At 37.7% G+C, this 13,731-nt stretch overlaps 1 protein-coding gene across 1 annotated transcript; it reads left to right on the forward strand.

Moving 5' to 3' along the window:
• Positions 1-4,415: 4,415 nt before the first annotated feature.
• Positions 4,416-13,624, forward strand: LOC131794724 (zinc metalloproteinase nas-14). Its single transcript, XM_059112270.2, has 18 exons — positions 4,416-4,512; positions 4,881-5,007; positions 5,526-5,723; positions 5,968-6,091; positions 6,598-6,776; positions 6,961-7,179; positions 7,746-7,769; positions 8,214-8,348; positions 8,619-8,741; positions 9,385-9,516; positions 9,749-9,871; positions 10,012-10,113; positions 10,509-10,646; positions 11,384-11,473; positions 11,848-12,003; positions 12,789-12,886; positions 13,087-13,228; positions 13,536-13,624. The coding sequence occupies exons 2-17, from the start codon at positions 4,899-4,901 to the stop codon at positions 13,222-13,224; spliced, it is 2,088 nt and encodes a 695-aa protein (XP_058968253.2). The 5' UTR covers positions 4,416-4,512; positions 4,881-4,898; the 3' UTR covers positions 13,225-13,228; positions 13,536-13,624.
• Positions 13,625-13,731: the final 107 nt, after the last annotated feature.

Genomic DNA, 13,731 nt, shown 5'->3' on the forward strand with positions numbered 1-13,731 from the left:
ATTAATAAGTCGGGCTATCAAGTAACGTCATATGATCTCTACTGGGATACCCAAATCTCTTAAAGATACAGTCATTCGTCGGACTGAAAGCCAATCACAATATTTTCCGGAATGAAAACAAGGAAAGGAAATGTTTGCGGCATTTAATTTGCTGAAGCAACTGGAATATGCGCTCATGCACTCAATCGTCAACAGGTCCAGTGCAACTTCCGATAAAAATTATGGTGTACTTAAAAGGTCAGTCGGTTAGAAACATTGTTGATACTCAACCGGAAGACGTCAACCAAGATCAAAATTTATTTATTTAGCCTAATAAAAAGTTTTTTCTCAAATGAAGTTGAAATTCTCTGACAAATTTCGAGGTCAACCCCTCTGATTTCTGTGATGCACTTACAGGCTTTATTATACGTTGCTTACATTAGCCGGTAGTTTCTTACGGGAATCAACTTGGAACGGGTCACTCTTTTTTGAAACCCAAGAGCAGTTTCACTATCATTTACATATGTCTATAAATATTTTTCGCTAATTTAGATAACGAAAGACACGTGTAAACAAATAGTTTTAACGTGATTAAATCAAGCAAAAGGAATAAGAGAAGAAAGCTTAATCACTCATTGTCATCAATGGTGCAGAATCGTAAATCAAATTATTCCGATGCAGAGAAGGCAATAATACAGAGGCTAAATAGCCTCTTTTCTTTTTCTTTTTTTTTTTAAGGCGATTATTAAGAACTTCCCATGATAAAGGTTTTAATGAAACAAAGGTCAGTTAGGGTTACTATCTCGTTTTTGAGCAGCGCATCGACAAGCAACTACATCATTTTGACTGTTCCGCACAGTTTCGCACATCCCAAAGTACGGGCTTCTGGGATCTGATTTACTGAAACAATCAGGATGCTCGCTGCGACACTGAGTCTTGATTTTTCCATTTTGCACTATCTTCTTCTTGACACAGCAGTCATCTTCACGGTAATTTTGACGTGGCTCGGCATATCTTCCAAATGGAGAGTTTGGCTTAGGAGAACGTGCCCGAATTGACTGGTGGGCGTCTCTGGTGATCACTTTGTCCACGCTCAATTGTTGGCAAAATGCTCCAATGCACGTCAAAAGGATGAAAACCACAATTCCCTGTTAGGAAAAGTCAATACCAAAACAGAATCACCCGATAATTTCAAATCGGTGCTCTTCGTTACTAAAATAAATATCAATGCATTTTTTCAATTTTCTCACTGCTTATTTTAACGTAGACTTCGCACTGAATTTAACCGCATTTCGCACGTCTTCTCTCTAAAACTGAGTTGACAGGGTAGAGGCTCCTGTTATTGTCTTACTGATAAAGTCCATCATCTTTCCTTCTAGGATAACTTTCCCGTTACTCATTCTTATGTGTAAATATCACCCTAACGATCTAAGCAATAAATGGGAAATCGAATTTTTACAATGACCCAAAAATCTCAGCTTTCGTCGTCCTAAAAAGGCACTCTAGCCATTATTCTTCGCAACGTAAAGTTTAGGTTATTGCTTGAAAATAGCGACGTGATGAGTCGACGGGAAAGCAGTAAAATATCTAAAATTAAAGTCTAGGCCATTAGGTCTACACTAACTTGGCTAAGATTTTAGTTATGTTTGTTATATCCAGTGAAAATATTACATGAAGATTAAATTCATCTGAGAAACAATTTGAAAGAAGTTCAATTTCAAGACAACAACGTGAGTAAATATCTCATTGAACATCCAATACCCTTGTTGGGAAACTGTCGCCATACAATTTGCCAGTGACCAATTATTAAAGCGAATGGGACTTTCAAGTATACATACCTTAATCATTTTAGCTGTAGTGAGGTTTAAGATGGAGTTCAAACCGAGAAAGCCGCAATGCGCCACAAGTAATAGTTGTATTTTTACGTGACATAAGACCGTCAGTGCTCTTATACGCTTGAGCGAATTAAAAGCGAAATTCTTAAAGGCTTACACATTTTCGCGCTAAAACGCGGTGGAAATATTTCGTTTTCAGCCTCGTTTAAGATTGCTACATGTGTTCACATCGTATTCATTTGACAAAAGCGACCGTTCCCAGAGTATTTGAAAAATTGACAAACATCAACGTTACCGATTTCTCCTTACAATGTTTTTGTTAGTGATTTATTTGCCAGGGGAAACGCAGTGTTCTTCGTTGTACTGCGTGAAAACAGGAAGAAATTATTTTCAAGAGCATTTGTATCTACTTATGTAGTTGATGTTATTTGTTGTTTTGGATGACCGCAAATTGTTTCCTTCTTTGTACTTGGTCAGAAATAAACTGAAATCACTGGTCAGTTTCCAAGAATTCACACCTTGTAAATTTTCCTCGTTTTCAGTGTGCAGTAAACTTTCCGCTTCAGAAAAGCTAAGGGCATTCTTAGTATTATTAAAATCAAATATAACAAGACAACGATAAACAACTAGTAACTTTTCTTTAAAAGTATCCTTTTCAGAGTGATAAATTTTATCTCGCTTTACATTAGTCTTTCTTACGCAAAATACGTTCTTGGTCAGAAATAAACTGAAATCAGTGGTCAGTTTCCGAGAATTCACACCTTGTAAATTTTCCGCGTTTTCAGTGTGCAGTAAACTTTCCGCTTTAGAAAAGCTAGGGGCATTCTTAGTATTATTAAAATCAAATATAACAAGACAACGATAAACAACTAGTAACTTTTCTTTAAAGGTATCCTTTTCAGAGTGCAGAATTTTATCTCGTCTAAATTAGTCTTTCTTACGCAAAATACGTTCTTGGTCAGAAATAAACTGAAATCCGTGGTCAGTTTCCAAGAATTCACACCTTGTAATTTTTTCACGTTTTCAGTGTGCAGTAAACTTTCCGCTTTAAAAAAGCTAAGGGCATTCTTAGTATTATTAAAACCAAATATAACAAGACAACGATGACCAACTAGTAACTTTTCTTTAAAGGGATCCTTTTCAGAGTGCAGAATTTTATCTCGTCTAAATTAGTCTTTCTTAAGCAAAATACGTTCTTGGTCAGAAATAAACTGAAATCACTGGTCAGTTTCCAAGAATTCACACCTTGTAATTTTTCCTCGTTTTCAGCATGCAGTAAACTTTCCGCTTCAGAAAAGCTAGGGGAATTCTTAGCATTATTAAAACCAAATATACCATGACAACGATAAACAACTAGTAACTTTTCTTTAAAGGTATCCTTTTCAGAGTGCAGAATTTTATCTCGTCTAAATTAGTCTTTCTTACGCAAAATACGTTCTTGGTCAGAAATAAACTGAAATCCGTGGTCAGTTTCCAAGAATTCACACCTTGTAATTTTTTCTGCGTTTTCAGTGTGCAGTAAACTTTCCGCTTCAGAAAAGCTAAGGGCATTCTTAGTATTATTAAAACCAAATATACCATGACAACGATAAACAACTAGTAAATTTTCTTTAAAAGTATCCTTTTCAGAGTGCAGAATTTTATCTTTCTTACGCAAAATACGTTTATCAATTGTATCTCTTCCTCATGATTTCAGCGAATTAGCAGTCGTTAATACAGTGAATGTATCTGGTGCAAATATATCTAATTAGCCTATTCATTAAAAGAGGAGAATTGATAAGAAATCCTCTACAATATTACCCCCAATTACGTCGTGTTTTCGCTTGTGCCAGCGTCGGATTACTCGGTGCATCAGCTGTGTGTGCCTTTCTTTGAGTTCAATAGCTCTGTCTCGGACTTAGCAGAGGGTAACACAAATACCCAAGTCTACCTTTTGCAATCATATTTACGCGTGAAACTAAGGCTGTGTAAATACGAGGTAGAGCTTGAATAGTTGACTCATATTTCGTTTTATTATCACTAAATATCTTATAATTTGAACTTTTCAGCAATGAAGATGTTACATGATATAACTATATTTGAAGAGTGAACGGTTCCAAATTCAATGCGATTTATAAAGTGCATCTTCAACTTGCCTCAGTGAAAAGTTTTGTTGCTTTCGTTACAGTACCACGAGAATGAACAATTAACTCCTACCCGCATTAAATATTTCACAAATTTGTTAGTTTTCCAGCAATAAAATCGTATGTTTTCCCTTTCATTTCAATAATTGTGCAAGATGTAAGTCCAGAACATGATATAGGCAGTTACAGTAATAAAGGATCTGTCGGAAGAACAAACAAGATCTCTCTAAATCGGCCTCTGCTAACATATCAACACGCACACAGTTCTTGTTTCCTTTTGTAGTTGAGTAAAGAGAGAGTCCTAAATAGATCAACGCGATACTACAGAAATCTGCTCTGTGTTTATACAGAAAAACAGTCACAATGCCAAATAGGTTTTCGGGCAAGATGGGCATTGTTGCTATTCCAAACACAGGCATTAGCTGAGAAAAGCGCTGTTTTTTTTAAGGTAAATCAGTTCGGCAACTGTTCAAATGAACAACATCTATGAAAGGGATTTACCCTGCCAGGCAGAGACACTCTTCGTTGAACAGTCCCGAGGTACCTTTGTACCTCATCAGTAAGTGAACTATCAGGTAAGTTGGTTGTAAGTTGGAAAATTTCAAGTCAGTTTTGGCTAAAATTTGAAATGTAGTGTAGAAAACGGAGTTGCCAATTATCGGTCTTAAAAATGTCGGAATGTTAGAGAACCAAATGTGGAGCAACTTTTTTCATTTATTTCAACCTTACCGTCTGATTTTCGAGAGAAATAAAAAATCTTTGCAACAATTTATACGGTACGTTGGAATTGCAGGGAACACCAAATCACTTTAGCAGACCGTTACTTTTGGAAACTCCCTATTCGCATTACCTTCCTTATGCTGAGGTGGTAAACTCTGAAGATGCATTGAATTGTTTATATCTGAGAATTCAAAGATAACTGTTAAACGTTATCCTTTTTCAGGACTTTTTCCTTTTATCGATGAATCACCTGCCGTTGTTGGTTCTTGGTGCCCTCCTCGTGGCCAAAGAAGGCCTGTGCGAGAAAGGAGCCTTCGAACAGATTCTGGAAGTAAATCTTGGAATTAAAAGTAAGTTTAAATTTGAGCTCTACTGAAGGCTATCCTTTGTCATCTTAATTTTATCAGACAGAACTCAAACTTGTGAAGGCAATTCAGATACAATGCAAGGGAAAATATGTTATTTCTAGAGAAAGAGGCGACAATATCCTAAAAAATCTGTCCCAGCATCGACAAATTTCGAGGAATTAGTGCTACACCCGTTCAAATTGAGTCGCGGTAATTTACAGACGAATGAGATAACTATGCCACACGAAAACAGGTTATTCAAGCGGATCCCTTGTAATTTAAGGGAATTAAGGTTTTAAAATTATTTACCAGTCGCATTACAAGAAAAAGGTACCATGTGAAATTTTTTAGTCGAAGAGAGGTTCTCAATAAACTCACAAAGTACAAAAATTTCGATATGATAACTTTAAGAAGTTTCATTATCACCGCGGATTACATCTAATTCTGCGCACACTTCAATATTAACCCTGTGTACGGAATAACTTGTTTCACTTCCTGTTTGAAAATTCATTCTTTTGCAGATAACCCAGAGAGTCAAGGACAGCGCCAATCAGACTCACAGCATCTTTACGAAGGAGACATAAAGCTTTCAGAGGAGCAGCGACTCAGCAACGCTTTGTATGGAAACCCAGACGGATCTCCAGGACGCGCTGCAACTAATGTAGATAAGATAAAGTGGCCCAATGGCGTTATTCCTTATGAGTTTGATTGTAGTGTGGGTGAGTGTTTAACACCAAGGGCGGTTTAATGAAACAAATAACTGTTTAAGAGGAAGCAAGAAAGTATCCAGTCTCTTCCTAACGTTGACTGAATAAGAATTTTTGGCCATACTGGCTGACAATATATCCCAGCCAGCTTTTCCCTAATCTGTTTTGCATTTAACGGAAGTATTCTGAATCGACTTTACAAATTGAAAATAGGAAGCTGATGTTTTAACCAATTGAATGCGACATCTGTTTGCAGCTAACATGGATCGAGCGGTACGAACCACAATGGAAGCTATTGCCGAATGGGAGAGCAAAACATGCCTAAGATTCGTTAAGAGGACGACTGAGACAGAGTTTCTTTGGTTCCACCGTGGAAATGGGTATGACGGGTTTTATCAGGTCTTACGAGCCAGTTATCCCCTGATTTTGATGGTATATCTCGGTTTCTGTAGCATGAAACGACTTGGAATATTGCTGCTCCTTCCTTTTAACCTTTTAACCCTTAAGAGTGATTAGCATCTAATTTCTCCTCACAATACCACCCTTGAATCACTCTTTAAGGTCATAAGAAAAAATGGTGTTTATCACTGACTACAAAAAGCTCGTGATTGTCAGACAGTTTCTCCCTTAAGCACCTTAGGAAATGTGTGAAGAAAAGTATGGAGAATATACATACCAATGTTACGGTATTAAAGTTGAGTGATCATGTAAGTCAAAAGCACTCGCAAATGAAAGGGTCCCTTCTATTTGCTACATGGGTAACTAGGTGATAACACGAGAAGTTGGAGGACAAACATAAGTACCGTAAAATCTCCTCGGTCTCGAATTAAGCCATTTAATCTAAGATCTTTACCGAAACCATTAAACGTCCCACATTTTTCTACAGTTGTTGGTGTGAGGTTGGAAAAGTGTCTGGTCGAAAAACTTGGCTATCCATTGGAAGCGGCTGTGAATACAAGCACGTGATGACCCACGAGCTTGGACACGCTATAGGTTTTTGGCACGAGCAGAGCAGACCTGATAGGGACAACTACTTGAAGATTAACTGGGAAAACATTCTAGACAGTGAGTTATCGAGCTCGAAAAGGCATTTAAAAGATGAACAAGGGTGGGCGGCAAGATCGATAAAATATTATTTTGCAAAATCTTTCTCGATCTCTAGAATGGTCTGAAAGAAGGCCACAACTTGACCTTACGAGGTAACGGACGGCGATTTGCTACTAGTCAAGTCAATGCTTTTTCTTCCTAGGTATGGCGTACAACTTCAAGAAGAAGGTTCAAGGAACGGAGGTAATCGACTATGGAGTCCCATATGATTACTCGTCTATAATGCATTACCCGTGGACTGCTTTTTCCAAAAATGGAAAAATGACTCTGGAGCCTATCAGGCCACTGAACGGAAAGATGCCGTATATAAAACTCAGTGACGATGACGCATTACAAGCGCGCAGGATGTACAATTGTCCCAGTAAGTATCTTTCAATGCTATGATTTGTGGAAGTGACAGAAATTTACCAGTGCGCAGGGTGTGCAATTGTCCCAGCAAGTGTATTATGATGCTATGATTTGTGGAAGTGACGAAAATTTACAAGCGCAGGATGTGCAATTGTCCTAGTAACTGTCTCACAATGCTATGACTTGTGGAAATAACGAAAATTTAAGGTGTAACTGAAAGGCCTGGTATCTTGAAAAAACAAACCAACAAAAGCAAGAAAACAGGATTAAAATGTATCGGGTTATCGATCAATAGTCATTTGCGATATACAAAATCTTCGATATTGTTTACCCTTTTGGTTCCTTATTGTGATACGTTAATACTTATACCAAGGATGATTTTCTTTAGAGAAAACCAATTGTTTTAATCAGTTGAAACCATCTTAATTTGATTAAGAAGCTTATCATGCAGGTTGCAAATTTTAGCTCTCTGTTATTCAACCAAATACACAGCTTGCTAAAAATATCAATTGCGTATAGTACATTTTCTACCATGGTGAACATCAATTTTTAACTATTTGTAAATTCATCTGTTATTAGGTCGAGCTAAGAGAAACGCACTAGGTAAGTGATCCCTTTTACTAGCTTTTTTACAATTAATATATTAAGTACTGAATTAAAATCAGTTCCTATAAAATAAAATGAACAACAACCATCAATTCAATGCTGCACTTTACTGAAAGTTTTCTTGATATTGTCACATACCGTTTGGCGGGTTTTGAAATAAATAGAAAATTCACCTTGTAAACCACATACTGTCGTGGACCTGAGACTAAATCCTATTGTGCCAAGTGCATGTGAGACAGAAAAAAACCTGAGCTCTCTGCACCTGAGGATTTGAACATAAAAACTCCGAACTTAACTTGTAAGTCATAATTAGATGAATGATATCTTACCTCTTACTAGTTTTAACTATGTCTGAATTATATTATCAAGAGATAGAGTGAGAGAGTGAGATAGATGCAAGGAAAAAAACCTTAAAACTTTTGCACTGGTTTTTATTTCCAGCAAATGCCGCTCCAGAAAGGTGCGTAGACAGAGCTCCAAAAGTCGATTGCGAGGGCTGGAAGCAAGCCGGCTTCTGCACACAACATTCCTCCATGATTTACCATTGCAAAAAAACTTGTGAATTTTGCTCATCTAGTAAGTATAAAAGATACATCTGAAAGATCTCTAGCTTCTCCCACCAAAATACTAAGATTAGTTATCTTTTTGGAAAATAGAATAGTCGATATTTGATGAGATTTGATTGGATTATCTACGTCACAAAGATTCACAACACAGAAATCAACACACATCTTTGCGATTTATCTATCCTATGTGGAATAAAATATCTTCTGCAATTAATTTTTGTTGCTGTTTCTGTAGCACAGGGCATACAAATGCCAACGCTTCTTTTCTTTCTGTTTTCAGATAGTTGTATTGACTTGAAATCCGAGTGCAAAAAATGGGCTTCTGACGGAAAGTGTTCATCTGACAAAGCTTACATGGACAAGAATTGTCCCCACACTTGTAACACTTGCAAAAAGTGCACTGGTATGTTCCACTTCCAAAAGCTAAATAAACAACCTAACATATAACCTTTGGGGAATCGAAGGAGTTGAGCTCAGAGATAGGAGTTTAACTTGGAAGTACCTATCCACTTGGTGGTCGAGGCGGGATTCGGAAACAGGATTTCCCGCGATTGTAACTCCGTCACGCTTACGACTCGCCCACAATAACGAGGGGTAAAAAAACAAGCAAACAAAAAACAAAAAATTAAGAAAATATTCGTTTTCTTTGCCTCTGTTTGGTCAGTCGCTCCATTGGTGTTATTACTTTCTGGGTCAAGGGAATCGTTTTCGTTACGCGTTCTTTAATTAAAGGGTTGCAAGCTAATCAAACCTAGTTCCTTGCTCAAGATATTTGCTACTACACTTCTACAAATATATTTGTAAATGATGATCTAAATACGAAGTCATGTTCATTATTGTTTAGTGCAAATACAATAAGCATTGGCCGAAAAGTCTTGATTTTACTTACAATCTTAGTCTAGCCAGAGACAGCTCAGGGGGTCAATAAGAAGACGTGACAACCATTGTCCACTAACTAATGCAAAACATGTTGAAAAGAGGTACGTTTGTTTTTCACAAAAAGGGATAACTTAAAAATAACTTCTTCCTATTCTAAATTTTTTTAGACCCATCGCCACAGATTTGTATCGACAGAGCTTCATCAGCGGATTGTGCCAGCTGGAAGAAGTCTGGATTCTGTTCCCAACATTCGGCATTGATCTATCACTGCAAAAAGACTTGTGATTTCTGCTCATCTGGTACATGCATGCGTGCTTTAAAGGAATTTTTTTGTGAAAATGGATAATTCTTCCAAGTGTAAACTTCTCCTGATAGAAAGATTTTTTTGGATTGGCAGATTAATCATCAGCTTCGTCTCATGCATTTTATCTCAAACAGGGGCCAAAATTCTCTACAATTTCGCTCGTCAGAAAATAGAAAGGGTACAACCAAAGACTTCAAATTCTTAAGGTGCCTATTGCGTTTCCACAGATAACTGCGTCGATCTGAAATATGACTGTAAGACCCGTGCAGATAATGATGAATGCAGTTCTGATCCAGTCAAGATGGAAATGGAATGTCCTCACACTTGTGGCTACTGTAACGAGTGTACAAGTAAGAGCCCTTTAGAACACCTTTATTGAGGTGTGATGTTTTGATAGAATTAGTTTTCTAGTGATTCCCAACGCCATTCTGTTCTTCTTCCTCTTCTTTTCTTTCTATCTCTGTCTTTTTTTTCCTTTTTTTTTCGATAGAGCCAAAACCGACTAATCCACCCAAACCACCAAACCCGACTAATCCACCAATCACAGGGATACCAACCGTTCCACCAACTTTGCCGAACAGGACAGGATCGGGTTTGTGCATTCATTTTTCCTTGTTTCCTTTAGTTCTATTTTCATATTATTAAGAACAGAGTGTATTTACAGGAGGTGTCAGGTTCCTATCAACAAAATCCTTTGTTCTCTGTCAATTACTTGCCGAACAAAGACATCTTAGGTATGGAGTATTAAGTTATACTGTTTGAGAAATGACAAGTTTAGAAAACAAACTGTCAATATACGATTCAGTTTCGCTGTTTGCAATTTAAAAACTGCCTTGAGAATCCCTGCCTTCTGAACAACTATTTCCGGTTTGCTATTATCACTAAGCACCATCTGTACACAAATGATTTTCTTTAAATCTTGACCAAATAAAAAATTTTCGAATCACTGCAAAGCGAACACTGGGTATCTGACTCTCTCCTTTTCAGGCTTGATGTGTGTTGATAAACGTAAAAGCTGTCCATCGTGGGCCGCCAGTGGTGAATGCAAAACCAATGGATGGACTGAAAGCACCTGTCGCATTAGCTGCAAAACAAGATGCGACACGTACCCAATCAAGCCAAAAGGTAATAATTAAAGTATTTTTATCAGTATAATCATGAAAAATCACAATTTCCTCGATTGTTATTTTCCTCTTACTCACTTGCCAAGTTGTTATCGGACAGTTTGCTATCGGACAGTTCAATATGCCAGTCACATTCAAAGTTGTAAATTCATGTCTGTCTTTAAACTGCTAAAATAGTAGGGGCGGTAAAATATATATATGAAAACCTTATCACCGTTTAGGCTTGTCCGGATTGTGTTCGCAAAATGCTGGAAATCTCTGGAATGTAAAAAAGGTGCTAAAAAATTGCCAAAAATCTGAAAAGTGGCTACTTAAATTTCAAAAGTTGCCTCCTAAATTTCTTGATTTTGCGTTCTTCGCAATAATAAACTTAGCTTTACAGAGTTGCTCGCCAATTAAGACGGCTTCTGACTATCTATCTCTATCCATGGAAAGTTGTGCGCCGTTTAAGCCGATTATCCGTTCCTATGCTTGATACTAGGCCTGCGAAACATTCAAGAAATTTGCATAAATCAAAGTTTTTTTTTTTAAAGAAATCGTTAACTTTATCGTCCTTGATATGTGCTCCAAACCTTAAAGTTGCTCAAAAATTGCTCAGAAAGGCAAAAATTGTTCGAGGTTGCTGAAATCGCAAAAAGGTTCCTCAAAAGTTTCCGCGCACAATCGCGACAGGCCTGCCATTGTTTCCAAATTTCAGAAACACAAGACACTGACTAATGCTACCTTCCTATGATCTAGGTGCTTGCTCGGAAGGTCTCGGTCTAGGATGGCCAGGAAACTACAAACTTCCAGACAATGCTTTTAGTGCTTCAACAGAGTACAGGCCAGGTGAGTAAGAAATAATAAATTCCATTTCAAAATATTCATCGTCCTCACACCTTTGCCATCGTTGCTGTGATTAGAACAACGCATTTTCCTTTCTTTATTGGATGCAGGTCACCCTTATGATTTGAAGGATTATAAAAGGTTAAAGAATTTCAACTACAGTATAAATGCACCAAACCTGGGAGTAAAGAGTTAAAGTCGTAATTAGACACAAACGTTTCTGTTGCTGTATCGTTTCTTGTTTTATTAGCGTTTTGCGTTCGTTTGGTTTGATCTTATGAGATGGTGATTGGAGAACCACGTAATGGATTTCTGTTGCCAAATGATTCCTTTTTCGTTTGCGTTTTACGTTCGTTTGGTTTTGTTCTCATGTACAGGCGATTGGAGAGCTACGGCAGACAATGCTCGTCTTTACTTTGAGGATGACCAAGACAACAAAAGGATCGGAGCTTGGTGCGCTGAGGATCGCGATAACCAGTGGCTACAGATTGATCTTGGTCAAACCAAGACAGTAAGGGGAATAGCCACACAAGGTAATATGGACTACATTTGTAACATGTGGGCCGGAACCGTCAGCGGGCTTTTTTCTTGCAAGAGGATTAATGCTCATAACGCCAGCGATTTATCCACCGAAAAAAAACCTTAAAGCTGATAGAGCGCTTTCTTATTGAGTGTCGTACGACCAAAACGAACGAACGTGGCCTATCATGATCAGAAGAAAAGAAAATACCTTTAAAAGGCAATGAGAACTCAAAGTTAAAACATGAAACTAACTACGCAAAGTGCAGGAGAACGCGGGCAAGTCGTGTTGTATCTGATTGATTGAGAAGGTGACGTAAAATTTCTGGACCAACCACTTACCAAAGTATAGCAAAAATAATGCAATCCCGAATTATTTTAAGACTTATTTGAAAAATTTTTATTGTCAAATCATCACGTCAGTAACCAACGAAGCTCTCTCGCTGGGTGCATGAACGTAACACCAGCGCCTTATCCACCTTAACAAACCCCAATTAACATTTGATTGGCTTAGGGGGTGGAGTAATTTCTCCAGACCCATCACAGAACGCAGAAAAGCAAAATTAAATTAAAGCAATTTAGGATCGCCTTCGATTCTTGTTTGAAAATTACTTTTCTAAGATGATGCCATTTGCAATTTTGAAGATATGAAATTGACGAAATTTTTCAATTGCTAAAATCAGAAAAAAATGTTGCAAGAGCCCTTCGAATGAGCGCAGTTTGTAATGTTATCCAGAAACTGAAAGCTAGGTAATGTATTCAATTTATATTTAGCTTTTTATCTAAATTTTCCTTAAAGGGCGCGATGTTTTCCACGAGCACGTCAAAGAATACAAGCTGGCTTTCAGTAATGACGGATCAAGCTTCCAGACTTACCAGGAAAATGGAAAGGAAAAGGTAAGAATCAAATGCTATTGAATTAACTTCCAGTTCCTTTGCCTAACTTTTGTTTTTGTTTTCCGTTTTTTTGCTTCCATCAGGTTGATGCAAAAGCAATTTGTTTCTTACTCATCATCATCAGCACTTTAAGTATTCCATGTACCTGCAAAAGTTTGTCCGGTACTTAAAAACTTTCGTATGTCGTTCTATCATTTCAGGTTTTTACGGGAAACTGTGATCATTTCACACCTGTGGTGAATACATTCAATCCTGTTAAGACCCGATATGTCAAGATCATCGTTGTCGACGCGAGCTATCCCTGCATGAGGGTGGAGTTATATGGGTGCGATGCCTAGAGAGGTGAGTATGGCTTAGAAGGAGAGGGGAGGGGTGCTGGACTTCCTCCGCCCCTCCCCCAACCGTTCATCCTAACTCTACATTGAAAGAGGCCGGTTGGATAAAAAATCCCGAGCTTGTGACGTTTATGCGCCCTTGCCCTCATATGACAGTTGGAGTGATTCAAATACCTACACCAATTAAAATACTAGCATGCGCGCTTTGAAGAAAGCCGCTGTCAATTTGATAAATATCAAATATATTCGAAGCCTAAGAAAACGTTTGTTTCAAGTAATTTTAAATTCACTTTTGAATTTCCTTTCTTTCACAGGTCTTCAAGTAATGAGACTAAGGAACCGTCCTTTCCACAGAACAAAGTTTGCAGGTGCTTGAATAGAGATTGAATAAAATGACAAAATTACAATAGAGTCTTTCTTGAGTGTCTACTATCTGACAAGTCCAGAGTTAAAGTTATTTACTTTTCAATTGGCTTAATTGCAAGGGAAGTCCTAACATAGATTTCGACA

This window comes from Pocillopora verrucosa, chromosome 4 (assembly GCF_036669915.1).
Source record: "Pocillopora verrucosa isolate sample1 chromosome 4, ASM3666991v2, whole genome shotgun sequence".
In the NCBI taxonomy this organism is placed as follows: domain Eukaryota; kingdom Metazoa; phylum Cnidaria; class Anthozoa; order Scleractinia; family Pocilloporidae; genus Pocillopora; species Pocillopora verrucosa.